This window comes from Oncorhynchus keta, chromosome 27 (assembly GCF_023373465.1).
Source record: "Oncorhynchus keta strain PuntledgeMale-10-30-2019 chromosome 27, Oket_V2, whole genome shotgun sequence".
NCBI classification, from domain to species: Eukaryota; Metazoa; Chordata; class Actinopteri; order Salmoniformes; family Salmonidae; genus Oncorhynchus; species Oncorhynchus keta.
The window spans coordinates 13,554,302-13,581,394 of NC_068447.1; the positions used below are offsets into that span (position 1 = coordinate 13,554,302).

The following is a 27,093-nucleotide window of genomic DNA, read 5'->3' on the forward strand; positions in this document are numbered from 1 at the left end:
AACCCAAAATAAAGCTAACAAATAAATAGTAATGTAACTTTAAAACAGCTGTAGTGCAGTTTCAGATTTTTCATTGCAATATTGTGCAAACAATAATAATTGTAGGAGGGGAAAAAAATGTAGGATTGTAAACACCAGATCTCATAGTCCAATCAAGTACAGTAACAGCACCGATATGTTAGCATGTTGAAGAGAGAAGTACCTTGTGTATTACACAGCCGTCAACAGGCTGCATATACACTTAAACCTGTAACACAATATTACAAGAGCGTCTGAACTGAAAAACACTGTTGGTGATAATGGATGTCAATGACAGGTTACTGTGAACTCAAAGATGGATAGATACTTTTTTCTTACTGGTAACCTCTTCTCCCTTGTTTATGACTCATTGACAGTGGATGTTGCTCAATCCCTCCTCTACATTTGATTTCCCAAGGAGGGGGGGGGGGGGACATGTAGAATACCTAAAACGGTATCCATGCATATCTGTGCTGAATTAGCACATGTCCTTCCAACCTACTACACACAGACCATACAATCGGACCCACTTTGCATTCTGGCGAGGAACATGCCTGAATGTTTTTTTATTTTGTTCATTTTTTTTAACCTAATGTACACTTTTGGTGCAGACATCATTATTACGTTACAATGTTGTTGTCAGGGAAAAATAAATCAAACAAACTGTTCTGAGAGAAAGAAAATAAGATACCATGCAAAACGCCAGATGAGCTAGTCGTATCTGACACCACTAATATCAGTAGCTTCTCTTCTCCACCGTCTACTGAACAGGACTAATATCAGTAGCTTCTCTTCTCCACCGTCTACTGAACAGGACTAATATCAGTAGCTTCTCTTCTCCACCGTCTACTGAACAGGACTAATATCAGTAGCTTCTCTTCTCCACCGTCTACTGAACAGGACTAATATCAGTAGCTTCTCTTCTCCACCGTCTACTGAACAGGACTAATATCAGTAGCTTCTCTTCTCCACCGTCTACTGAACAGGACTAATATCAGTAGCTTCTCTTCTCCACCGTCTACTGAACAGGACTAATATCAGTAGCTTCTCTTCTCCACCGTCTACTGAACAGGACTAATATCAGTAGCTTCTCTTCTCCACCGTCTACTGAACAGGACTAATATCAGTAGCTTCTCTTCTCCACCGTCTACTGAACAGGACTAATATCAGTAGCTTCTCTTCTCCACCGTCTACTGAGTAACTTCTCTTCTCCACCGTCTACTGAACAGGACTAATATCAGTAGCTTCTCTTCTCCACCGTCTACTGAACAGGACTAATATCAGTAGCTTCTCTTCTCCACCGTCTACTGAACAGGACTAATATCAGTAGCTTCTCTTCTCCACCGTCTACTGAACAGGACTAATATCAGTAGCTTCTCTTCTCCACCGTCTACTGAACAGGACTAATATCAGTAGCTTCTCTTCTCCACCGTCTACTGAGTAGCTTCTCTTCTCCACCGTCTACTGAACAGGACTAATATCAGTAGCTTCTCTTCTCCACCGTCTACTGAACAGGACTAATATCAGTAGCTTCTCTTCTCCACCGTCTACTGAACAGGAACATGCACTGCTGTATTAAGCTCGTCATTACACTGACAAGTTTGAAGATGCATGTGATTTAGAGACGTATGATACAAAATATGTTACATGTGTAGTACCATCTAACGATCACTCCTTTTATTTTCAAATTCATTTGTGTAAAGATATCTATTGCAGAATACGGTATTCATATTTCTATCTGTAAAGATGTATTTAAATATCAATATAATTGTGCAATTATTCATAATCTTTATAATCTCTCCCTGCAATTTCTTTACACACATTATGTATATTAGTTTTTCCTGCTTGTTCTAACGTTGCATATCTTTAAAAGTTAAAGGCTTTCGATGCCGCGGTGGGTATATTATTGTTGAAAAGCACTCTTAGTAACCACACCATCCATCTGTGTCCCTTCTCTGAGTCCAAGAGGCATTGTCACCTGTTCCTGGTCAGCTCAGATTGTGTCTGTGGTACCCCTCACCCCACCCCCACCACCCGTATCTCCCTGGGCCAAAAGGTCAACCTCACAGTAACTGTTCCAGCACATCAAATGGATAGTTACAATTCATTTACTTTATTTTTCTCACACTGCCCCTACCTTGACTATTCAGTAGACATTACGTTGGTATCGGAGTGAAGCATTTGCAAAGAGTGTGGATGTTATCATCCTTCTTCCCCATGTTCTTCTCTGACAGACCCCATTCCTGTTGTTTTGTGCAATGGGTCAAGCTCCTGTGCTTCAGAGGGTTATAAAGAGGAGATCTTGACAGTTTCCTGGGTGTTATAGATACTGGAGCGAGAGTTGCGTAGGATGCCGGGTGAGTTAGGTAGGCTCTCATCAGGACTGTTGGCTGGGGGAGTGGGGATACTGATGATGGCTGCTGTGTAGTCAGTACAGTTCAGCTTCAGGTCTCCAGTTCTGGCGTTTAGACTGGAGCGACTGCACACACACGCACGCACACACACACACACACACACACACACACACACACACACACACACACACACACACACACACACACACACACACACACACACACACACACACACACACACACACACACACACACACTCACTCACACTCACACACACGCGCACGGACAGACACACACAGACAGACAGACACGCACACACACACAAACACTCACACACACACACACACACACACACACACACACACACACACACGGACACACACGGACAGACACACAGACAGAGACACACACACACACACACACACACACACACACACACACACACACACACACACACACACACACACACACACACACACACACACACACACACACACACACACACACACCGAAATAAAGTTAGACAATGCACGTATCTGTCACCATTACCCCAAAATAGTCAAATGTGTTTATGTTGAGAGGACTTGTATGTGTCCTCATTGTAAAGTAGATCAGTGTATTCAAGACAAGTTGTTTGTTATTCCACTGTCTGTATAGTGATACATCCATCATAGCAACTATGTATAAAAATGCAAGCACTCAATAAAACAAACAAACTCACCATTATCAACTGTTTCCTTAAAAATAAACAATGTCACGCTACAGTGACAAATTAAATAAATGTTCCCATTGTTTTCAACTACATTTCTCATTAAACACAATGGAGGTTGTTTTGACAAAACATCGACACCATCAACATAGTTAGAGCCAGCAGAGTTTGAACAACTTAGAAACTGTTCGAACTCAGCTTGTAATTCAAGATCAGCAGAATGTTCTTCTTAATGAATAGGCCAGAGCTAAATGTAGTGAAACATCAACAGCCTCTACAGGTGATTGAGTGGTGAGGCAAAGATAGAAAGGGAGGAGTGGGCTCCTTGAATCAGGTGGACAGTGTGTGCTGTACAGTACCTCTGTGGGTACTGAGTACCAACAGGTGTCTTGGTGACGTGCAGCGTGTCCAGCTCCTGCACACTTCCCCGGTTGACAGATACGGTGGAGTTGGCAAGGCGAATGGCCCTCCTCTTGGCCCGCCGGGAGCAGCAGGTGGTGGTGGCCCCCTGCTGGCTGGACAAGGAAGTGCTGCGGCTGGTGCGGAAGCCCATTGAGTCCATCATACACACCTCGCTGTAGGTGACTTCATCGGTGAACTCGTGATTCTGTCAACACATAAAATAAAGAAAGACGTCGATCCTGGCCTCTGAACGGCCATCTTTAAACTAGCTGCAGGTGGCTGTATACTATATGATAACTTCTCATAACTGCTGAAAGTGTGAAACCGAGTATATATACAGTACATCAAAATGAGCAATAAACGTATCAGACAATATTATCTATGAGATTTTTAAAAAGCAGCACTCACGGTGGTTTTCTCCAAGCACTGCAATAGATGATGATGTTGATGCTCGAAGGCGGACCTGTTCTTCACACAAAAAGCTGTGCTGTCACTATCGCCACCCTGAGGGACACAGCAAGACAGCAACTCACTTAGCCCAACATAGCCACACATGAAAAGACTTTATCAGTGTAACACGATCACATCAATGGTAGTTAGTAGTTGGCAACGTATTGCTGTGGTAAGCAAACTTCAGATTATAAACACAAATGGGAGGTGATTTTGTCCAACAAACATTGTAGAATGAGTTATTCTTTAGGCAATAATACAGTATATTGATGAGTAGAGCATATACTGATGAGTAGACATTATACTGAAGAGTAGACATTATACTGATGAGTAGGCAGTATACTGATGAGTAGACATTATACTGAAGAGTGGACATTATACTGAAGAGTAGGCATTATACTGAAGAGTAGACAGCATACTGATGAGTAGGCAGTGCACTGATGAGTAGACAGTATACTGAAGAGTAGACAGTATACTGATGAGTAGGCAGTATACTGATGAGTAGACAATATACTGATGAGTAGAGCATATACTGATGAGTAGAGCATATACTGATGATTAGGCAGTATACTCAAGAGTAGACAGTATATTGATGAGTAGAGCATATACTGATGAGTAGGCAGTATACTGATGAGTAGAGCATATACTGATGAGTAGGCAGTATACTGAAGAGTAGACAGTATATTGATGAGTAGAGCATATACTGATGAGTAGGCAGTATACTGATGAGTAGACATTATACTGAAGAGTAGGCATTATACTGATGAGTAGGCATTATACTGATGAGTTGACAGTATACTGAAGAGTAGACATTATACTGATGAGTAGGCATTATACTGATGAGTAGGCATTATACTGATGAGTTGACAGTATACTGATGAGTAGACAGTATACCTCCACAGCTTATTACTGAGTGACTGCCCTTGACTGTCTGTACAGTAAGTCTTCTCCCTCTCTAATGATGTTAACCAGGACACAAAGAACTGTCTCCTGTATACCCACGACTACGTGGTCTCACACAGTTCCAACTACATCATCAAGTTTGCAGACGACAATTTTATGCCTGACTACCAACAACGACGAGACGGCCTACAGACAAGAGGTAGGTTCTCTGACGTCGTGTTGCTAGGTAAGCAACCTCTCCCTCAACGTCAGCAATACCGATTAATCGACCGATTTGTAATTTTTTTAAAATTTGTAATAATGACAATTACAACAATACTGAATGAACACTTATTTTAACTTAATATAATACATCAATAAATTCAATTTAGCCTCAAATGAATAATGAAACATGGTCAATTTGGTTTAAATAATGCAAAAACAAAGCGTTGGAGTGTAACGGTTGTCTTGGGTGGAAGAAGGAGAGGACCAAAGCGCAGCGTGGTTAGTGTTCATCTTTTTAATAAACAACTGAACACTTCAAAATACAAAACAACAAAGTAACAACCGAAACAGTTCTATCTGGTGCAGACACACAAAGACTGAAAATAACCACCCACAAACCCCAACAGAAAACAGGCTACCTAAATATGGTTCTTAATCAGGGACAACGATTGACAGCTGCCTCTGATTGAGAACCATTTCAGGCCAAACACAGAAATAGAAAATCATAGAAAAACGAACATAGACAACCCACCCAACTCACGCCCTGACCATACTAAAACAAAGACAAAACAAAGGAACTAAGGTCAGAATGTGACATGGAGAAGAAGGTAAAAGTGCAATATGTGCTATGTAAGAAAGCTAACGTTGAAGTTCCTTGCTCAGAACATGAGAACATATGAAAGCTGGTGGTTCCTTTTAACATGAGTCTTCAATATTCCCAGGTAAGAAGTTTTAGGTTGTAGTTATTATAGGAATTACAGGACTATTTCCCTCCATACCATTTGTATTTCATTAACCTTTGACTATTGGATGTTCTTATAGGCACTTTATTATTGCCAGTGTGACAGTATAGCTTCCGCCCCTTTCCTTGCTCCTCCCTGGGCTCGAACCAGCAACACAACGACAACAGCCACCCTCAAAGCAGCGTTACCCATGCAGAGCAAGGGGAACAACTACTAGAAGGCTCAGAAACGCTATTAGCACGCAAACTAGCCAGCCATTTCACTTCGGTTACACCAGCCTCATCTCGTGAGTTGATAGGCTTGAAGTCATAATCAGCGCAATGCTTGACGCACAACGAAGAGCTGCTGGCAAAATGCACGAAAGTGCTGTTTGAATTAATGTTTACGCGCCTGCTTCTGCCTACCACCACTCAGTCAGATACTTAGATACTTGTATGCTCAGTCAGATTATATGCAACGCAGGACACGCTAGATAATATCTAGTAATATCATCAACCATGTGTAGTTAACTAGTGATTATGATTGATTGTTTTTTATAAGATAAGTTTAATGCTAGCTAGCAACTTACCTTGGCTTACTGCATTCGCGTAACAGCCTCCTTGTGGAGTGCAACGAGAGAGGGGCAGGTCGTTATTGCATTGGACTAGTTACCTTTAAGATTAGATCCCCCGAGCTGACAAGGTGAAAATCTGTCGTTCTGCCGTCATTGAAAATAAGAATGTGTTCTTAATTGACTTGCCTAGTTAAATAAAAAAAATACAGATTTCCGATTGTTATGAAAACTTGAAATCGGCCCAAATTAATCGTCCATTCCGATTAATGGGTCGTTCTCTAGTGGCGACAGTCAAAAAAGTCAAGTCCCTCGTAAAGTCCCACATCTTCAAGGAGCTGAAATGGTCAAACAACACGGACACCGCAGTGAAGAAGGCACGACAGCAACTCTTCAACCTCGAGAGGCTGAAGAAATTTGGCCTGTCCCCGAGAGCCCTCACAGTGTTCTACAGGATCATCATCGAGAGCATTCTGTCAGGCTGCATCACAGCCTGGTACAGCAACTCCACCACCTCTGACCACAAGGTACTACAGAGGGTTGTACACTCAGTCGAACGCACCACTGGCTGCACACTGCCTGTCCTCCACGACAACTACAACACCAGGTGTCACAGGAAGGCAAAGAAGATCATCAGGGGACCCAGCCTTGCCCAGCCTGTTCTCCCCGCTTTCACAGGCTGTTCTCCCCCAAAACATACATTTATCCACTGGCCCCTGCACACCCTCACCCCTCAATGAACAGTTATACTTGTCAGTCACTGGTCACAATCTTTGTTTACACACTTCGCCACTTTTAACTGCAGCAACTGTATAGAATTTTGAACTAATTGTAAATATACATATGTAGACAAGACAAGGTTCTGTCTACATTATATTATTTTACTTGGTATTATTACTAGTGTTATTACTATTATTAGTACTATTATCAGTACTTTTATTACCAGTAGTATTACTAGTATTATTGCTATTACCATTATTACTAGTGTTATTACTATTACTCGTAGTATTATTAATACTGTTATTACTTGTATCATTATTAGCATTATTACCAGTGCCATTACTATTATTGGTACTAGCATTATTACCATTACTATTATTACTGGTATTATTACTATTACTATTATTACTAGTGTCATTACTGGTGTGATTACTAGTATTATTACTAGTATCATTACTATTATTAGTACTATTATTAGTGTTGTTGCTATTATTACTAGTATTATCACTATTATTAGTACCATCGCTACTATTACCAGTGTTATTACTATTGCTATTATTACTAGTATTATTACTGGTATTATTGTTACTGTTTGTGCTAGTATAATTAATAGTATTATTACCGGTATAATTACTATTATTGGTGCTATTATTGTTACAATTACTATTACTGGCATTATTACTAGTAGTATTACTATTATTACTAGTATCATTACTAGTATCATTACTCGTATTAGTACTTTTATTATTACTTTGGTTATCATTATTACTATTATTAATAGCATCATTACTATTATGATTATTAGTACTATTATTATTACTTTTAGTATTACTATGATTACTGGTATTATCACTATTATCGGTACTATTAGTATTACTATTTTGACTTATATTAGTACTATTATTATTGCTGTTTTTATTACTGTCACTATTATTACTAGTATTATTACGATTATTATTATTGTTACTATTATTATTATTGTTACTATTATTACTAGTATTATTACTGTTATTATTACTATTATTAGTACTATTATTATTGCTGTTACTATTATTACTAGTATTATTACTAATAGTCTTACTGTTATTACTATTGTTAGTACTATCATTATTACTATTACTAATGTCACTAGTATCATTACTAGTAGTATTACTTGTATTATTGCAAGCACTATTATTACAAGTATTATTACTAGTGTTATTACTGGAAACAAATACTATTATTATTGCTGGCATTAGTATTATTACTATTGCTACTTGTGTTATCACTAGTATTATTACAAGTGTTATTACTAGTGTTAGTACTATTATTAATGCCTGTATTAGTACTATTATTATTACTTGCATTATTACTAGCGTTATTACTATTATTACTGTTATTACTTGTATTATTACTATTATTGTGTGTATTATTAATTGTATTATTACCAGAATTATTACTAGTATTACTATTATTACTGCAATTACTTGTATTATTAGCGTTATTACTACTATCACTTGTATTATTATTAGTATTATTACTATTTTTACTATTATTACTTGTATTATTACCAGTATTATTACTATCATTACTTGTATTGTTACTAGTATTATTACTATTGTCACTATTATTACTTGTATTTTTTCACCAGTATTATTACTATTATTACTTGTATTGTTACTGGTATTATTACTGGTGTTATTACCAGTGGTATTACTATTATTATTACTTGTATTATTATTTGCATTATTCCTATTATTCCTATTATTACTGGTGTTATTACTAGTAGTATTACTGGTGTTATTACTAGTAGTATTACTGGCGTTATTACTAGTATTATTACTTGTGTTGGTGCTATTATTATTACTTTTATTATTATGAACATTATTGCTATTATTACTACTATTACTTGTATTATTGCTGGCATTATTACTATTATTATTGCTGTATTAGTACTATTATGGGTATTATTACTGATATTAATACTGATATTATTACTAGCCATATTACTATTGTTAGTACTTACATTATTATTATTACTATTATTAAGTATATTATTACTAGTATTGTTAATATTATTAGTACTTACATTATTATTATTACTATTATTACGTATATTATTACTAGCAGTATTACAATTATTAGTACTTGTATTAGTATTATTACTTGTGTTATTTCTAGCATTATTACTATTATTATTGCCTGTATTAGTTGTAACGGCGTTCGTCTGTTGAAAGAAGAGAGTCGGACCGAAATGCAGCGTGTTTGTTAATCATGATCTTTAATAAATGAAAACGAAACGATACATGAAATAACTCATAAATACAAAAACAACAAACGGAACGAAAACCTATACAGCCTATCTGGTGAACACTACACAGAGACAGGAACAATCACCCACGAAATACAAAGCGAAACTATGGCTCCCTAAATACTATATATTTATTATTATTTATTTATTATTATTATTAAATACGGTTCCCAATCAGAGACAACGAGAATCACCTGACTCTGATTGAGAATCGCCTCAGGCAGCCAAGCCTATACTACACCCCTAATCAGCCGCGATCCCAAATAATACAAACCCCAATACGAAAACAACATATAAACCCATGTCACACCCTGGCCTACCCAAACATATAACAAAAACACAAAATACAATGACCAAGGCGTGACATTAGTACTATTATTAGCACTAGTATTGGTAGTATCACTATTATTACTTGTATTATTACTGGCATTATTGCTATTATTAGTACTGTTACTATTATTACTTGTATTAGTGCTAGCATTATTACTATTATTAGTACTGTTACTATTATTACTTGTATTAGTGCTAGCATTATTACTATTATTAGTACTGTTACTATTATTACTTGTATTAGTGCTAGCATTATTGCTATTATTAGTAATGTTACTATTATTACTTGTATTAGTGCTAGCATTATTACTATTATTAGTAATGTTACTATTATTACTTGTATTAGTGCTAGCATTATTACTATTATTAGTACTGTTACTATTATTACTTGTATTAGTACTAGCATTATTACTATTGTTATTTCCTGTATTAGTACTATTATGAGTACTAGTATTAGTACTATTACTATTATTACTTGTATTATTACTGGTATTATTACTATTGTTTCACTCACTTATCTTTGACCTGCATTGATGGAGCTTGGAGCTTAAGAATTTCATTGTACCCTTCAATTACTGTACATCTGTGACTAAAAAACTCTGATTTGATTTGAACACAGAACCCCAGAGGACAAGTGCCACCTCAGATGCTTCCTAAAAATCTAGCTAAGATTTCCAGGTCAAGGTGGTTAATCACCATCATAACTGTTATAGACAGTGAACAGCCTGTCGAAATCCTTACCATACAGATGATCTACTCTGTTAGACTGAGAGACATGAGTGTGCCAGGCTGGGAGGGATGGAGCAGGGAAACAGCTCTGTTAGTCACAAAGCCAGTCTGGCGACCTGCTGGAATCACTACAGACATGTCCGCTAACATCGTCCCACGAACTGATATAGAGACTATACTGCAGCCAAAACCAAGAAAAGACTTGGGAGAGAAAACAACCCTTCTAGGTTTATAAATAACTCTGCAGTCCTGTAAGTAATGGGTTTATAGATCCCTGATCTCACTCTGGGATTGTAAATATTGGATTATAGTGATTTCAACTGCTGAGAAGAAACAGAATAAAGACTACTCAGGACTCAACCTGGTACATTAGTAAAGATGGGAATTCAATCTCTCTCTGTCTCTGCCTCCTCCTCCTCCTCTATCACCTCTAGTCCTTAAATCAGCATAATGCCTTCTCATATTCTTCTGTCCTCCAGTGGTGTGAAGAGAGATTAGGATACTGAAATATGTCTGCCAGGAAGATGAAACACTTCTTCACCTCCTTCCCCTGGCTACGGCTATTAAGGAAAGTTACAGGAGATATTTACAGTTGAATTGTTTTCAATCATATTTGGCATCATTGAGTGTACGCTCTTAGAAAAAAAAGGGTTCTTCGTTTGTCCCCATAGGAGAACCCTTTTTGGTTTCAGGTAGTCAAACTCTTTGGTGGTGAGGCAGGTACTACTTTTTAGTGATGAACATTTTAGTGGTGAAAGGTTTCCATGTATATGGATATGGCTCCCGAGTGGTGCAGCGGTCTAAGGCACTGCATCTCAGTGAAAGAGGTGTCACTACAGACACCCTGGTTTGAATCCAGGCTGTATCACAACCGGCTGTGATTGGGAGTCTCTGTGAGGAGGGGTCATCCTGGAGGGGTTATGTGTTATGTGCAATGATAACATTAGAATAATTACCCAATGCCTATATTCCATATAGGGCATTTCAAAAGAGGATATGGCCAACATACTATATGACATGATTTTATACTATATGACATGATTTTATACTATATGACATGATGTTATACTATATGACATGATTTTATACTATATGACATGATTTTTATACTATATGACATGATTTTATACTATATGACATGATTTTATACTATATGACATGATTGTATACTATATGACATGATTTTATACTATATGACGTGATTTTATACTATATGATATGATTTTATACTATATGACATGATTTTATACTATATGACATGATTTTATACTATATGACATGATTTTATACTATATGACATGATTTTATACTATATGACATGATTGTATACTATATGACATGATTTTATACTATATGATGTGATTGTATACTATATGACATGATTTTATACTATATGACATGATTTTATACTATATGATGTGATTTTATACTATATGACGTGATTTTATACTATATGACGTGATTTTATACTATATGACATGATTTTATACTATATGACATGATTTTATACTATATGACATGATTTTATACTATATGATGTGATTGTATACTATATGACGTGATTTTATACTATATGACATGATTTTATACTATATGATGTGATTTTATACTATATGACATGATTTTATACTATATGATGTGATTTTATACTATATGATGTGATTTTACACTATATGACATGATTTTTCCTCAGGAGGGCAATAACTAGGGAAATCCAAGTGATAACAAGCTGGACCATGTATGTTAGAATGTTTCATTTAGGTGAGGTTCTGGGTATTGGTAATAATTGAGGTGAAAACAACTAGGAGTGGAGGGTGACTCGTGAGAGAGCAGTGAATTGCAACTCATCCTCTAGTAACTCTCTTTATCTGTTCTGGTCCCCTGCTGCTAACATCATTATCTCTGCGTGTCCATAACCCACCTGTCCACAACATCTGCTTTCTGTCCTCTGACTCGATGACCTCACAATAGGATTCCACATCACACACACTCTCAAGAATGCCTCATGTAGGCAGGGACCTTATGTCATTGGTTAACACAGTGTCAATGAGACTTTGTCTCGTTCTGGGGTAGCAAGTGACCCTTCGTAATTGCAGGACTGCCTCCGGTGGATAGATTTAATCAAGGGGAAGTTTGGGATGAAATATTAATGACTGTCAATGTGACATTTGGTTATTTTAAACACCTTTGAAACTGAAGATGACTGATCCCCACAATGTGCTTTATTCATCCGTTTTGTGTTGTTGTCAGCGACATGACATTCTTATGCAGATTTAGTGGAACTGCAGCAGAACGTGCTGGTGTGGTGAAGGTGTTCCAGAATGGAGAGAGAGCGTTAGAGATAGAAATAGAGAGAGAGAAAGCGAGACAGAGAGAACAGTAATCTGTCTAATTCTGAAGTAAATACAGCCATTACTGGCCAAGAACAAGCTCCAATAAGTTACAAGCTCCAGTTAGTTACAAGCTCCAATTAGTTACAAGCTCCAATTAGTTACAAGCTCCAATTAGTTACAAGCTCCAGTTAGTTACAAGCTAAAGTCAGTTACAATCTACAGTTATTTACAAGCTACAGTTAATTACAAGCTGCAGTTAGTTACAAGCTACGTTAGTTACAATATGCAGTAAATGATACCATGGCAACAAAACTGTCTCCTGAACAGAAAAAGCTTCAGATTAAAAGGTTTAGTGTTATTTTGTTTCATCACAAGGCTGAACAAGTGCTTGATCTTATCAGTCCATCCCAGCACTTTGGAGCCTCTGCTAAAAGCATTAATGTAGGTATATGTAACCTTTTACCATGCACTCTTCCCTACTGTGTTGAACATACTTTAGATTAAATACTGTATTCTTTGGAGCCTCTGCTAAAAGCATTAATGTAGGTATATGTAACCTTTTACCATGCACTCTTCCCTACTGTGTTGAACATACTTTAGATTAAATACTGTATTCTTTGGAGCCTCTGCTAAAAGCATTAATGTAGGTATATGTAACCTTTTACCATGCACTCTTCCCTACTGTGTTGAACATACTTTAGATTAAATACTGTATTCTTGGAGCCTCTGCTAAAAGCATTAATGTAGGTATATGTAACCTTACCATGCACTCTTCCCTACTGTGTTGAACATACTTTAGATTAAATACTGTATTCTTTGGAGCCTCTGCTAAAAGCATTAATGTAGGTATATGTAACCTTTTGCACCATGCACTCTTCCCTACTGTGTTGAACCTTTATACTTTAGATACTTTAGATTAAATACTGTATTCTGTACATTTTAAATCCTAACGTGAACACGGAAACAACCTTGATTGTCTGTATATGACCATAAGGTAACACTTGTTCATGTGAATTCCTCACCTGCAATCCCCATCCTCTTTGTGCTGCAAGAATGCATTGGTGGCCCCTTTTGGCCATTCGAATCCTTGCCTGACGCACTTTCTGGAGAATGGAAAAGAATTGACAGAAATGGGCGTGTCAGCACTTGTTCCACATACAACCCAGTGAGCAATGTCTGGGGAATAAAAACTAAACTCCCATTTCACAAGACAGTGTGTTTCCTCGTAGCTTTACAATAGGCTTTTTGCCTGACAAGCGCACCTTGTTATTTGAAGGCCGACTTATTTATCACACATATATCGCGCCATACAGCAAAAGAACAACAATGTGACACACACATGATAAGAATGACATCATGCCTCTCTCTCATTTACCTGCTGTGCCCTCATCTTATCTGCCCTTTGGTTCTGGTGGTAGATCCTTGCGAAGTTGGAGACTATGACAGGCACAGGTAGAGCAATCACCAGCACGCCACTGAGGGAGCAAATGGAGCCAAATATCTTGCCCGCTATGGAGTCTGGAACCATGTCTCCATATCTGCAAACAGGAACAACAAGCCAGTGGGGTTAATGTGAGCAACGCTCCCTCAGGTCATTACGGGACTGCAGCACGACGGAACAGCTGTATCTCAACATCACACTATAGACAGACAGAAAGCGGTACAAACTAATGGCTGTGAGTGTAAGCATGTCAATCGTCCTGCCTTTGAATTTCAAACAGTTTACTTTAGAATTGCTCTAACAAAATATTTAAGAAATAAATGTGGCAGAAATAGATGACAAATACAGCACTCTACCACCAGTGAGAAAACATATTCAAATGAGAAACTCATAGGGTGAGAAGAAAATGAAATCAACCGAAGCATGCTCTTACTACAGTATGTGTAGTGAGACGTCAATACTGTATGTCTCACTGTGCATGTATGAACATGTTATTTATAGTACATTACTTGTCCAAAGTCAGAAACGTGTCTTTGTAATTGAACAGCTCATTACAGAAAGGCTGATTAGGGAGTGTACGTTGTTTATAATAAGGGTTACCTGTAGAAAATCACACCTCTCTGAAATGAGAATGGATGGAAACTTGGTCCTGTAAGCATTACAATGCATTCATTTTGCACAGGGCTGCGGACCAGAAGGTTGTGGGACCACAGTACACAAAAGTAGGGATGGAAATATATTTTTTATAAAAAAAGAATTGCATGAATCTATCATCGTATTTGCAGGTCTGAGATTTTTATTTTTTTTTTGCCTTTATAAAACTTTCATGCAATTCGATGTCATTTCAGATGACTAGAAACATTAGCAGAATACCACACAAATTACCAAAATTCAAGCTAAGAATGGACAGAGAGAGAGAGGCCGATGTTCATCTTATCATATTCTCCAATGCCAAGTAAACATGTCTTGTTTGCAATGAAACTGTCCCTGTGTGCAAATAATTAAATCTGAGATGTCATTATGCATGGTAAGTTTTTTATTTTATTTTACCAGGCAAGTTGATTAAGAACAAATTCTAATTTTACAATGACGACCTACCAGGGAACAGTGGGTTAACTGCCTTGTTCAGGGGCAGAACGACAGACTTGTAACCTTCAGCTCGGGATTCAATCCAGCAACCTTTCGGTTACTGGCCCAACAATCCAGGCTACCTGCTCTGTCTGTGGTGGAAAGGTAGACAGAGTAGGCCTAATGACGCAGAAAAATGTAGGCTGGTTACTCTTCTTCTGTGGTTTAACCAAACGAGGTCACAAGTGTTTCCCTAAAAGCTGTATTGGTTTAAACATCTATTTCTACAGGAAGTTAATAAGCTCAATCAATTGATAGCTTAGATTACTTTCCAAGCAAAGTACATTTTTGTCTCCTCGGCTATAAAAGGTTGTAGCTCAGCCAATGAACGTCGCCGGCGTAAACAAAGGTTGTAGCTCAGCCAATGAACGTCAGAAAACATAACAAAGGTTGTAGCTCAGCCAATGAACGTCATAGAAACGTAACAAAGGTTGTAGCTCAGCCAATGAACGTCATAGAAACGTAACAAAGGTTGTAGCTCAGCCAATGAACGTGAAACGTAACAAAGGTTGTAGCTCAGCCAATGAACGTCATAGAAACGTAACAAAGGTTTAGCTCAGCCAATGAACGAGAAACGTAACAAGGTTGTAGCTCAGCCAATGAACGTCATAGAAACGTAACAAAGGTTGTAGCTCAGCCAATGAACGTCAAGAAACGTAACAAAGGTTGTAGCTCAGCCAATGAACGTCATAGAAAATGTAAAAAGGTTGTAGCTCAGCCAATGAACGTCTATAGAAACGTTTGTAGCTCTGACGTCATAGAAACGTAACAAAGGTTGTAGCTCAGCCAATGAACGTCATAGAAACGTAACAAAGGTTGTAGCTCAGCCAATGAACGTCATAGAAAGCGTAACAAAGGTTGTAGCTCAGCCAATGAACGCTATAGAAAGCGTAACAAAGGTTGTAGCTCAGCCAATGAACGTCATAGAAACGTAACAAAGGTTGTAGCTCAGCCAATGAACGTCAGAAACGTAACAAAGGTTGTAGCTCAGCCAATGAACGCCATAGAAACGTAACAAAGGTTGTAGCTCAGCCAATGAACGTCATAGAAACGTAACAAAGGTTGTAGCTCAGCCAATGAACGTCATAGAAACGTAACAAAGGTTGTAGCTCAGCCAATGAACGTCATAGAAAACAAAGGTTGTAACAATGAGGTCATAGAAACGTAACAAAGGTTGTGGCTCAGCCAATGAACGCTGAAACGTCAAGGTTGTAGCTCAGCCAAAACGTATAGAAACGTAACAAGGTTGTAGCTCAGCCAATGAACGTCATAGAAACGTAACAAAGGTTGTAGCTCAGCCAATGAACGTCATAGAAACGCGTAACAAAGGTTGTAGCTCAGCCAATGAACGCCATAGAAACGTAACAAAGGTTGTAGCTCAGCCAATGAACGTCATAGAAACGTAACAAAGGTTGTAGCTCAGCCAATGAACGTCATAGAAACGTAACAAAAGGTTGTAGCTCAGCCAATGAACGTCATAGAAACGTAACAAAGGTTGTAGCTCAGCCAATGAACGCTTCAGAAACGTAACAAAGGTTGTAGCTCAGCCAATGAACGTCATAGAAACGTAAAAAGGTTGTAGCTCAGCCAATGAACGCATAGAAACGTAACAAAGGTTGTAGCTCAGCCAATGAACGCTCATAGAAACGTAACAAAGGTTGTAGCTCAGCCAATGAACGCCATAGAAACGTAACAAAGGTTGTAGCTCAGCCAATGAACGCATAGAAACGTAACAAAGGTATGCCCATATGGGTCACCTCTTTCCTGTTTATTTTACAGCTTGTTTCTAGCATAAAGCATCACGGACCAAATCGCTGTTATCGATCAAGTTATATAATTGATCTGTTTAATTTCAGCACCAAGATGTAATTTTCTCAAATCTGTCTTACTGTGAGGTCAATAACTCTGATAAATACATTATGGGAAAGAAACATATTGTTTTAGTAGTAGTAGTAGCTATCAAAGTCCTCCTCATCTTTACATGCTCCCTCTCAAACTGAACAGAACATAGGCTAGTCTTCGCACACGATATACAACTTTTTGGACTAATGTCTATTTTTTTAGTAAGAAGCCTTTGACTCTACTCCTGAACTGCCACTATAGGCCTACATAGCACAGCCATTGGTTAGGTAGCACAAAAAAAAAGTTTTGACCAGGAAGAGCAGAGCGGGGCACAGGGTTAGAATACCTGCACTCTAAAAATTAGGGGTTCAACCAGGGTTCTTCTAAGATCCTCAATGTTCTTTGAAGAACCTTGGGGTAATTGATGATGAAAATTGCCCCCAAAAGGTTCTTCCAAGAACCCCATAGGAGGTGGGGTTCATTGAGGAACCTCCTTAGTTGGTGAAGGTTCTTGCAGGAACCTAACCGCCCATCTGAAACATTTGGAATTGAAAGAACAGCAGGTGCAGGCACTTAACTGAAAAATGTAAAGATCTCAATTTAAGTTGTCGCTAGTATGATCTAAATTGATATTGTTTAATGATGATATCTTTACATATTTGCTCACATCTTTCTAAAACAGAAAATGGACACAATTCCATGGATATCAATCAACAAAGAGGTACAAATATGTAGGAATATGTTGAAGGCTAGCTGTAATGGGTGCAGATGACTGAACTGGTCACTGTTGTGTCAGTAGGTATACAGACGAGGAGGCATAAAAAGGTATGTCAACTGGCAATGTTACGCAGATCACATGAACCATCCTCCTCCCTTACCTCTTCAATGAAAATCCAACAGGCCTTTACACTTTGGACAAGGTATGTCCTTTATACCGTTTTCTAAAATTCATATTTACCACAAAAACCAAGGTATGAATATTGTTGAGTGCACGTTAATAATTAAACATATATATATATATAATTAAACATTTTTTGATTCACAGACTTCACGCTCCCTACACCTGTTCCAAACCTGTTCGATCACCATGCACTGCTAAATCATTCTGGCTGTGGATATGGAGAACATGAACACATTAACATCAACAGGCCAGAGGATAAACCCATTGGACTTGGGGCTCTACTGGGAGTTTACCTCATATTGGGATTTTTTTATATGCTTTGCCACTAAAATCATAATAAAAACTGAGAACTAAAATGTTGTGTTATTGTTTTTATTGTTATGCATATTATTATTAGTAATAATAGGGGAGGGGGGTAGTTAAAACATTTACCCCAAGAAGTTCTTCAAAAGGTTATTTGAGGATAAATTAAAAGGGGTTATTTGTAGGTGTTCCCCCACAGGTTTAATTTGAACAAACCCTAAAGGATACTCCAGGAACCTTTTCTTTTTAGAGCGCATTGCAGTGTGTAATGCAGCTTAGTTTTATTTACACCATCCCAGCAGCTTCTCCGAGCATGCGCTTCATATAGCCTAGCCTACAGCCTATAGGCTACGGATCATTTGATAGAGACCACACTAAATAGCCTATAGGCTACGGATCATTTGATAGAGACCACACTAAATAGCCTATATGCTATGGATCATTTGATAGAGACCACACTAAATAGCATATAGGCTATGGATCATTTGATAGAGACCACACTAAATAGCCTATAGGCTACGGATCATTTGATAGAGACCACACTAAATAGCCTATATGCTATGGATCATTTGATAGAGACCACACTAAATAGCCTATATGCTATGGATCATTTGATAGAGACCACACTAAATAGCCTATAGGCTATGGATCATTTGATAGAGACCACACTAAATAGCCTATAGGCTATGGATCATTTGATAGAGACCACACTAAATAGCCTATAGGCTACGGATCATTTGATAGAGACCACACTAAATAGCCTATAGGCTATGGATCATTTGATAGAGACCACACTAAATAGCATATAGGCTACGGATCATTTGATAGAGACTGTTACGTTCCCCAGTGTATGTGTTGTAGTTTGTATGTTTGCATGTGTTTATTTCAGGAAATGGCTTCCTGAAATCCCTCAAGCAGCTGATTGGTCGACTCCATGGCTAATTGGAGAGCTGACACCGCCCCCTCGTCAAGACACAGCTGTTTCCAATTACCCATTCCTTCAGAAGCTATATAAAAGCCAGTGTTCTGTTCAGGAGGGAGAATTTTGCTGGAAGTAGATTTGCTAGAGAGATTTGCTTGGAGGTCATTGGAGAGATTTTGCTAGAGAGTTTTGCTGGGAGGTCATTGCAGAGATTTTGCTAGAGAGATTTTGCTAGAGATTTTGCTGGGAGTTCATTGCTGAGAGTTGGTATGTTTTGTGAGTTTGTTGCTCAGATAGAGCTTATTTGATGTCCTTTGTTTCTTAGTTTGTTTGTGAAATTGTTTAATATTCTGTGTCATTTGTTCCCAGGGGGGAAGGGGAAGGCACCTAGGGAGTGCTTAGGCAAGAGGCCCGCGGGCATACATATACCCGTAGCATATTAATGTCTAGGCACACTAGATAAGACCTGGGCGGACCACCCCCTGTATTTTGGTTAGGGCACCAGGTGGTGCTAAATTAGGTAAGTAGTGGGTAGGCAGGTAAGATAGGAGAGGGGGGGCTTTGAGATTTACTTTCTTTTCTTTGGTTCCGTCCAGCCCCTTTTCCCCATATTACCCTGTAAAGGAATAAAGTCCTTGTAAACGGTACCACATTCTGCCTGTTGTCATCCTTACTTGCATCTACAGTCCATACCTTTTTTCTCTTCACGGAGAGTTTAGTTGTAGCAGGGTGTTGCGTTCCCTCTTCATAGAGGCGTGCGTAACAGAGACCACACTAAATAGCCTATAGGCTACGGATCATTTGATAGAGACCACACTAAATAGCATATAGGCTATGGATCATTTAGGAGACCACACTAAATAGCATATAGGCTGTGGCTCATTTGATAGAGACCACACTAAATAGCATATAAGCTATGGATCATTTGATAGAGACCACACTAAATAGCATATAGGCTAATACTAAACCCTCCCCTTGACTGAAATGGAAAAGGCATGACCCTCCCCCATTTTCCTCCATGTAACCATTCTGTACATTTCCGTCCATCCCTTATCATGACTGAAAATTATCACGCCAGAGCAGCTAAGAAAAATATTTCTGTCTCTCTCCTCCACTCTCACTGAACACACACGTGCACGCACACTTTTTCCCACTTCCTCTTAGCACATGCTATCAGGCACACAAGTTGCTGGTGGTTGCCTCATAAAGTACACCATCTGACCTCTGATTGGCATAGTTTGTTCCATTGATCACTGGTGCTGAGTTGAGCGACTGTTGAAAATAAATAAAAGTGGATGGGTGTCAGAAGCCTGTCAGGTGTGTAGGATGCATACGACCATAAAAGGTCAAAATTAAAATATATAGGAACACTGCCCCTCAAACATATTTGATTTACTGCTGAAATGTTAAGCTACTGATGGACTCCTCAAGGCATACAGCTTTAGAAAAAAAGATGCTATCTAGAGCTTAAAATGGTTCTTCGGCTGTCCCCGTAGGATAACCCTTTTAAGGAACCGTTTTGGTTCCAGGTCCCACCCTTTTGGTTCCAGGTAGAACTATTTTGGGTTCCATGTAGAATCCTTTCCAAAAATGGTTCTCCCTGGAACCAAAAAGAGTTCTCCTATGGGGACAGCCAAAGAACCCGTTTGCAACCCTTTTTTCTACAGTTGACATCAGTGCTGGATAACTGCAGGGGGAAACAGAGTGCTGAGAAAGATTACTCTACAAGTGCTGAGAAAGATTATTATTGTTTTTTTATTTATTTTTTATTTTATTCCCTTTTTCTCCCCAATTTCGTGGTATCCAATTGTTAGTAGTTACTATCTTGTCTCATCACTACAACTCCCGTACGGGCTCGGGAGAGACGAAGGTCATCCGAAACACAACCCAAACCAAGCTGCACTGCTTCTTTAACACAGCGCGCATCCAACCCAGAAGCCAGCCGCACCAATGAAGGAAACACCGTGCACCTGGTGACCTGGTTAGCGTGCACTGCGCCCGGCCCGCCACAGGTGTCGCTGGTGTGCGACGAGACAAGGATATCCCTACCGGCCAAACCCTCCCCAACCTGGATGACGCTAGGCCAATTGTGCGTCACCCCACGGACCACCCGGTCGCGGCCGGCTGCGACAGAGCCAGAGAAAGATTACTCTACAATTGATAGGAAAGCTAATGGAGTTACTTGGGACTGGGGACATTTGTAAACCAACCAAGGCCTTTAGATTGGCACCGTTTGAAGCCTTTTTTTTGTGCCTCATACTGTAGTTATTGCAACACACCATAATCATGCTTAGGAGCTTCAGCCATTTACAACCATCTGAGTAGCACTCACTTCAGCCATTTACAACCGCCCCGTAGCACTCACTTCCGTCATCATGAAGTGCTTTGAGAGACTAGTCAAGGACCATATCACCTCCACCCTACCTGACACCCTAGACCCACTCCAATTTGCTTACCGCCCAAATAGGTCCACAGACGATGCAATCTCAACCACACTGCACACTGCCCTAACCCACCTGGACAAGAGGAATACCTATGTGAGAATGCTGTTCATCGACTACAGCTCGGCATTCAACACCATAGTACCCTCCAAGCTCGTCATCAAGCTCGAGACCCTGGGTCTCGACCCCGCCCTGTGCAACTGGGTACTGGACTTCCTGACGGGCCGCCCCCAGGTGGTGAGGGTAGGCAACAACATCTCCTCCCCGCTGATCCTCAACACGGGGCCCCACAAGGGTGCGTTCTGAGCCCTCTCCTGTACTCCCTGTTCACCCACGACTGCGTGGCCACGCACGCTCCAACTCAATCATCAAGTTTGCGGACGACACAACAGTGGTAGGCTTGATTACCAACAACGACGAGACGGCCTACAGGGAGGAGGTGAGGGCCCTCTGAGTGTGGTGTCAGGAAAATAACCTCACACTCAACGTCAACAAAACTAAGGAGATGATTGTGGACTTCAGGAAACAGCAGAGGGAACACCCCCTATCCACATCGATGGAACAGTAGTGGAGAGGGTAGCTAGTTTTAAGTTCCTCGGCATACACATCACAGACAAACTGAATTGGTCCACTCACACTGACAGCGTCGTGAAGAAGGCGCAGCAGCGCCTATTCAACCTCAGGAGGCTGAAGAAATTCGGCTTGTCACCAAAAGCACTCACAAACTTCTACAGATGCACAATCGAGAGCATCCTGGCGGGCTGTATCACCGCCTGGTACGGCAACTGCTCCGCCCTCAACCGTAAGGCTCTCCAGAGGGTAGTGAGGACTGCACAACGCATCACCGGGGGCAAACTACCTGCCCTCCAGGACACCTACACCACCCGTTGTTACAGGAAGGCCATAAAGATCATCAAGGACATCAACCACCCGAACCACTGCCTGTTCACCCCGCTATCATCCAGAAGGCGAGGTCAGTACAGGTGCATCAAAGCTGGGACCGAGAGACTGAAAAACAGCTTCTATCTCAAGGACATCAGACTGTTAAACAGCCACCACTAACATTTAGTGGCTGCTGCCAACACACTGTCATTGACACTGACCCAACTCCAGCCATTTTAATAATGGGAATTGATGGGAATTATGTAAATATATCACTAGCCACTTTAAACAATGCTACCTTATATAATGTTACTTACCCTACATTATTCATCTCATATGCATATGTATATACTGTACTCTACATCATCGACTGCATCCTTATGTAACACATGTATCACTAGCCACTTTAACTATGCCACTTTGTTTACTTTGTCTACACACTCATCTCATATGTATATACTGTACTCGATACCATCTACTGTATGCTGCTCTGTACCATCACTCATTCATATATCCTTATGTACATATTCCTTATCCCCTTACACTGTGTATAAGACAGTAGTTTTGGAATTGTTAGTTAGATTACTTGTTGGTTATCACTGCATTGTCGGAACTAGAAGCACAAGCATTTCGCTACACTCGCATTTAACATCTGCTAACCATGTGTATGTGACAAATAAAATTTGATTTGATTTGATTTGATTTGAATAGCATTGTAAAGGTAAAGGTAGCTTCAGCCATTTACAACCATCTCAGTAGTTGTAATAGCACTGTAAAGGTAGAGCTTCAGCCATTTACAACCATCTGAGTAGTTGTAATAGCATTGTAAAGGTAGAGCTTCAGCCATTTACAACCATCTGAGTAGTTGTAATAGCATTGTAAAGGTAGAGCTTCAGCCATTTACAACCATCTCAGTAGTTGTAATAGCATTTACAACCATCTCAGTAGTTGTAATAGCACTGTAGAGCTTCAGCCATTTACAACCATCTCAGTAGTTGTAATAGCATTGTAAAGGTAGAGCTTCAGCCATTTACAACCATCTCAGTAGTTGTAATAGCATTGTAAAGGTAGAGCTTCAGCCATTTACAACCATCTCAGTAGTTGTAATAGCATTGTAAAGGTAGAGCTTCAGCCATTTACAACCATCTCAGTAGTTGTAATAGCACTGTAAAGGTAGAGCTTCAGCCATTTACAACCATCTGCTTCAGAGCTTCATTTACAACCATCTCAGTAGTTGTAATAGCACTGTAAAGGTAGAGCTTCAGCCATTTACAACCATCTCAGTAGTTGTAATAGCACTGTAAAGGTAGAGCTTCAGCCATTTACAACCATCTCAGTAGTTGTAATAGCACTGTAAAGGTAGAGCTTCAGCCATTTACAACCATCTCAGTAGTTGTAATAGCATTGTAAAGGTAGAGCTTCAGCCATTTACAACCATCTCAGTAGTTGTAATAGCACTGTAAAGGTAGAGCTTCAGCCATTTACAACCATCTCAGTAGTTGTAATAGCATTGTAAAGGTAGAGCTTCAGCCATTTACAACCATCTCAGTAGTTGTAATAGCACTGTAAAGGTAGAGCTTCAGCCATTTACAACCATCTCAGTAGTTGTAATAGCACTGTAAAGGTAGAGCTTCAGCCATTTACAACCATCTCAGTAGTTGTAATAGCATTGTAAGGTAGAGCTTCAGCCATTTAAAGTAGTTGTAATAGCACTGTAAAGGTAGAGCTTCAGCCATTTACAACCATCTCAGTAGTTGTAATAGCATTGTAAAGGTAGAGCTTCATTTACAACCATCTCAGCCATTTACAACCATCTCAGTAGTTGTAATAGCACTGTAAAGGTAGAGCTTCAGCCATTTACAACCATCTCAGTAGTTGTAATAGCATTGTAAAGGTAGAGCTTCAGCCATTTACAACCATCTCAGTAGTTGTAATAGCACTGTAAAGGTAGAGCTTCAGCCATTTACAACCATCTCAGTAGTTGTAATAGCATTGTAAAAGTAGAGCTTCATCTCAGTAGTTGTAATAGCATTGTAAAGGTAGAGCTTCAGCCATTTACAACCATCTCAGTAGTTGTAATAGCACTGTTACTTCAGCCATTTACAACCATCTCAGTAGTTGTAATAGCACTGTAAAGGTAGAGCTTCAGCCATTTACAACCATCTCAGTAGTTGTAATAGCATTGTAAAGGTAGAGCTTCAGCCATTTACAACCATCTCAGTAGTTGTAATAGCATTGTAAAGGTAGAGCTTCAGCCATTTACAACCATCTGAGTAGTTGTAATAGCATTGTAAAGGTAGAGCCATTCAGCCATTTACAACCATCTCAGTAGTTGTAATAGCACTGTAAAGGTAGAGCTTCAGCCATTTACAACCATCTCAGTAGTTGTAATAGCACTGTAAAGGTAGAGCTTCAGCCATTTACAACCATCTCAGTAGTTGTAATAGCATGTAAAGGTAGAGCTTCAGCCATTTACAACCATCTCAGTAGTTGTAATAGCACTGTAAAGGTAGAGCTTCAGCCATTTACCATTTAGTTGTAATAGCATTGTAAAGGTAGAGCTTCAGCCATCAACCATCTCAGTAGTTGTAATAGCACTGTAAAGGTAGAGCTTCAGCCATTTACAACCATCTGAGTAGTTGTAATAGCAAAAGGTAGAGCTTCAGCCATTTACAACCATCTCAGTAGTTGTAATAGCACTGTAAAGGTAGAGCTTCAGCCATTTACAACCATCTCAGTAGTTGTAATAGCACTGTAAAGGTAGAGCTTCAGCCATTTACAACCATCTCAGTAGTTGTAATAGCATTGTAAAGGTAGAGCTTCAGCCATTTACAACCATCTCAGTAGTTGTAATAGCACTGTAAAGGTAGAGCTTCAGCCATTTACAGCCATCTCAGTAGTTGTAATAGCATTGTAAAGGTAGAGCTTCAGCCATTTACAAACCATCTCAGTAGTTGTAATAGCACTGTAAAGGTAGAGCTTCAGCCATTTACAACCATCTCAGTAGTTGTAATAGCATTGTAAAGGTAGAGCTTCAGCCATTTACAACCATCTCAGTAGTTGTAATAGCACTGTAAAGGTAGAGCTTCAGCCATTTACAACCATCTCAGTAGTTGTAATAGCACTGTAAAGGTAGAGCTTCAGCCATTTACAACCATCTCAGTAGTTGTAATAGCATTGTAAAGGTAGAGCTTCAGCCATTTACAACCATCTCAGTATAGCACTGTAAAGGTAGAGCTTCAGCCATTTACAACCATCTGAGTAGTTGTAATAGCATTGTAAAGGTAGAGCTTCAGCCATTTACAACCATCTCAGTAGTTGTAATAGCACTGTAAAGGTAGAGCTTCAGCCATTTACAACCATCTCAGTAGTTGTAATAGCACTGTAAAGGTAGAGCTTCAGCCATTTACAACCATCTCAGTAGTTGTAATAGCATTGTAAAGGTAGAGCTTCAGCCATTTACAACCATCTCAGTAGTTGTAATAGCACTGTAAAGGTAGAGCTTCAGCCATTTACAACCATCTCAGTAGTTGTAATAGCATTGTAAAAGTAGAGCTTCAGCCATTTACAGCCATCTCAGTAGTTGTAATAGCATTGTAAAGGTAGAGCTTCAGCCATTTACAACCATCTCAGTAGTTGTAATAGCACTGTAAAGGTAGAGCTTCAGCCATTTACAACCATCTCAGTAGTTGTAATAGCACTGTAAAGGTAGAGCTTCAGCCATTTACAACCATCTCAGTAGTTGTAATAGCATTGTAAAGGTAGAGCTTCAGCCATTTACAACCATCTCAGTAGTTGTAATAGCATTGTAAAAGTAGAGCTTCAGCCATTTACAGCCATCTCAGTAGTTGTAATAGCATTGTAAAGGTAGAGCTTCAGCCATTTACAACCATCTCGGTAGTTGTAATAGCACTGTAAAGGTCGAGCTTCAGCCATTTACAACCATCTGAGTAGTTGTAATAGCATTGTAAAGGTAGAGCTTCAGCCATTTACAACCATCTCAGTAGTTGTAATAGCACTGTAAAGGTAGAGCTTCAGCCATTTACAACCATCTCAGTAGTTGTAATAGCACTGTAAAGGTAGAGCTTCAGCCATTTACAACCATCTCAGTAGTTGTAATAGCATTGTAAAGGTAGAGCTTCAGCCATTTACAACCATCTCAGTAGTTGTAATAGCACTGTAAAGGTAGAGCTTCAGCCATTTACAACCATCTCAGTAGTTGTAATAGCACTGTAAAGGTAGAGCTTCATTTACAACCATCTCAGTAGTTGTAATAGCACTGTAAAGGTAGAGCTTCAGCCATTTACAGCCATCTCAGTAGTTGTAATAGCACTGTAAAGGTAGAGCTTCAGCCATTTACAACCATCTCAGTAGTTGTAATAGCACTGTAAAGGTAGAGCTTCAGCCATTTACAACCATCTCAGTAGTTGTAATAGCACTGTAAAGGTAGAGCTTCAGCCATTTACAGCCATCTCAGTAGTTGTAATAGCATTGTAAA

At 39.2% G+C, this 27,093-nt stretch overlaps 1 protein-coding gene across 3 annotated transcripts in view; it reads right to left on the bottom strand.

Annotated features, from left to right (window-relative positions):
- Positions 1–2,057: 2,057 nt before the first annotated feature.
- The window catches only part of kcnd1 (potassium voltage-gated channel, Shal-related subfamily, member 1), a 140,626-nt gene continuing 115,590 nt past the window's right edge, over positions 2,058–27,093 (bottom strand). The window contains exons 5-7 of one of the 3 annotated variants that reach the window (XM_052481714.1): positions 3,892–3,987; positions 3,441–3,688; positions 2,058–2,497 (exon numbers count right to left, since the gene is read on the bottom strand). In XM_052481714.1, coding sequence (XP_052337674.1) covers positions 2,305–2,497; positions 3,441–3,688; positions 3,892–3,987 — 537 coding nt within the window. In that variant the 3' untranslated portion in view covers positions 2,058–2,304. The remainder of the gene's footprint in view (positions 2,498–3,440; positions 3,689–3,891; positions 3,988–27,093) is intronic. The other 2 variants (XM_052481715.1, XM_052481716.1) reach the window with 2 other exon arrangements.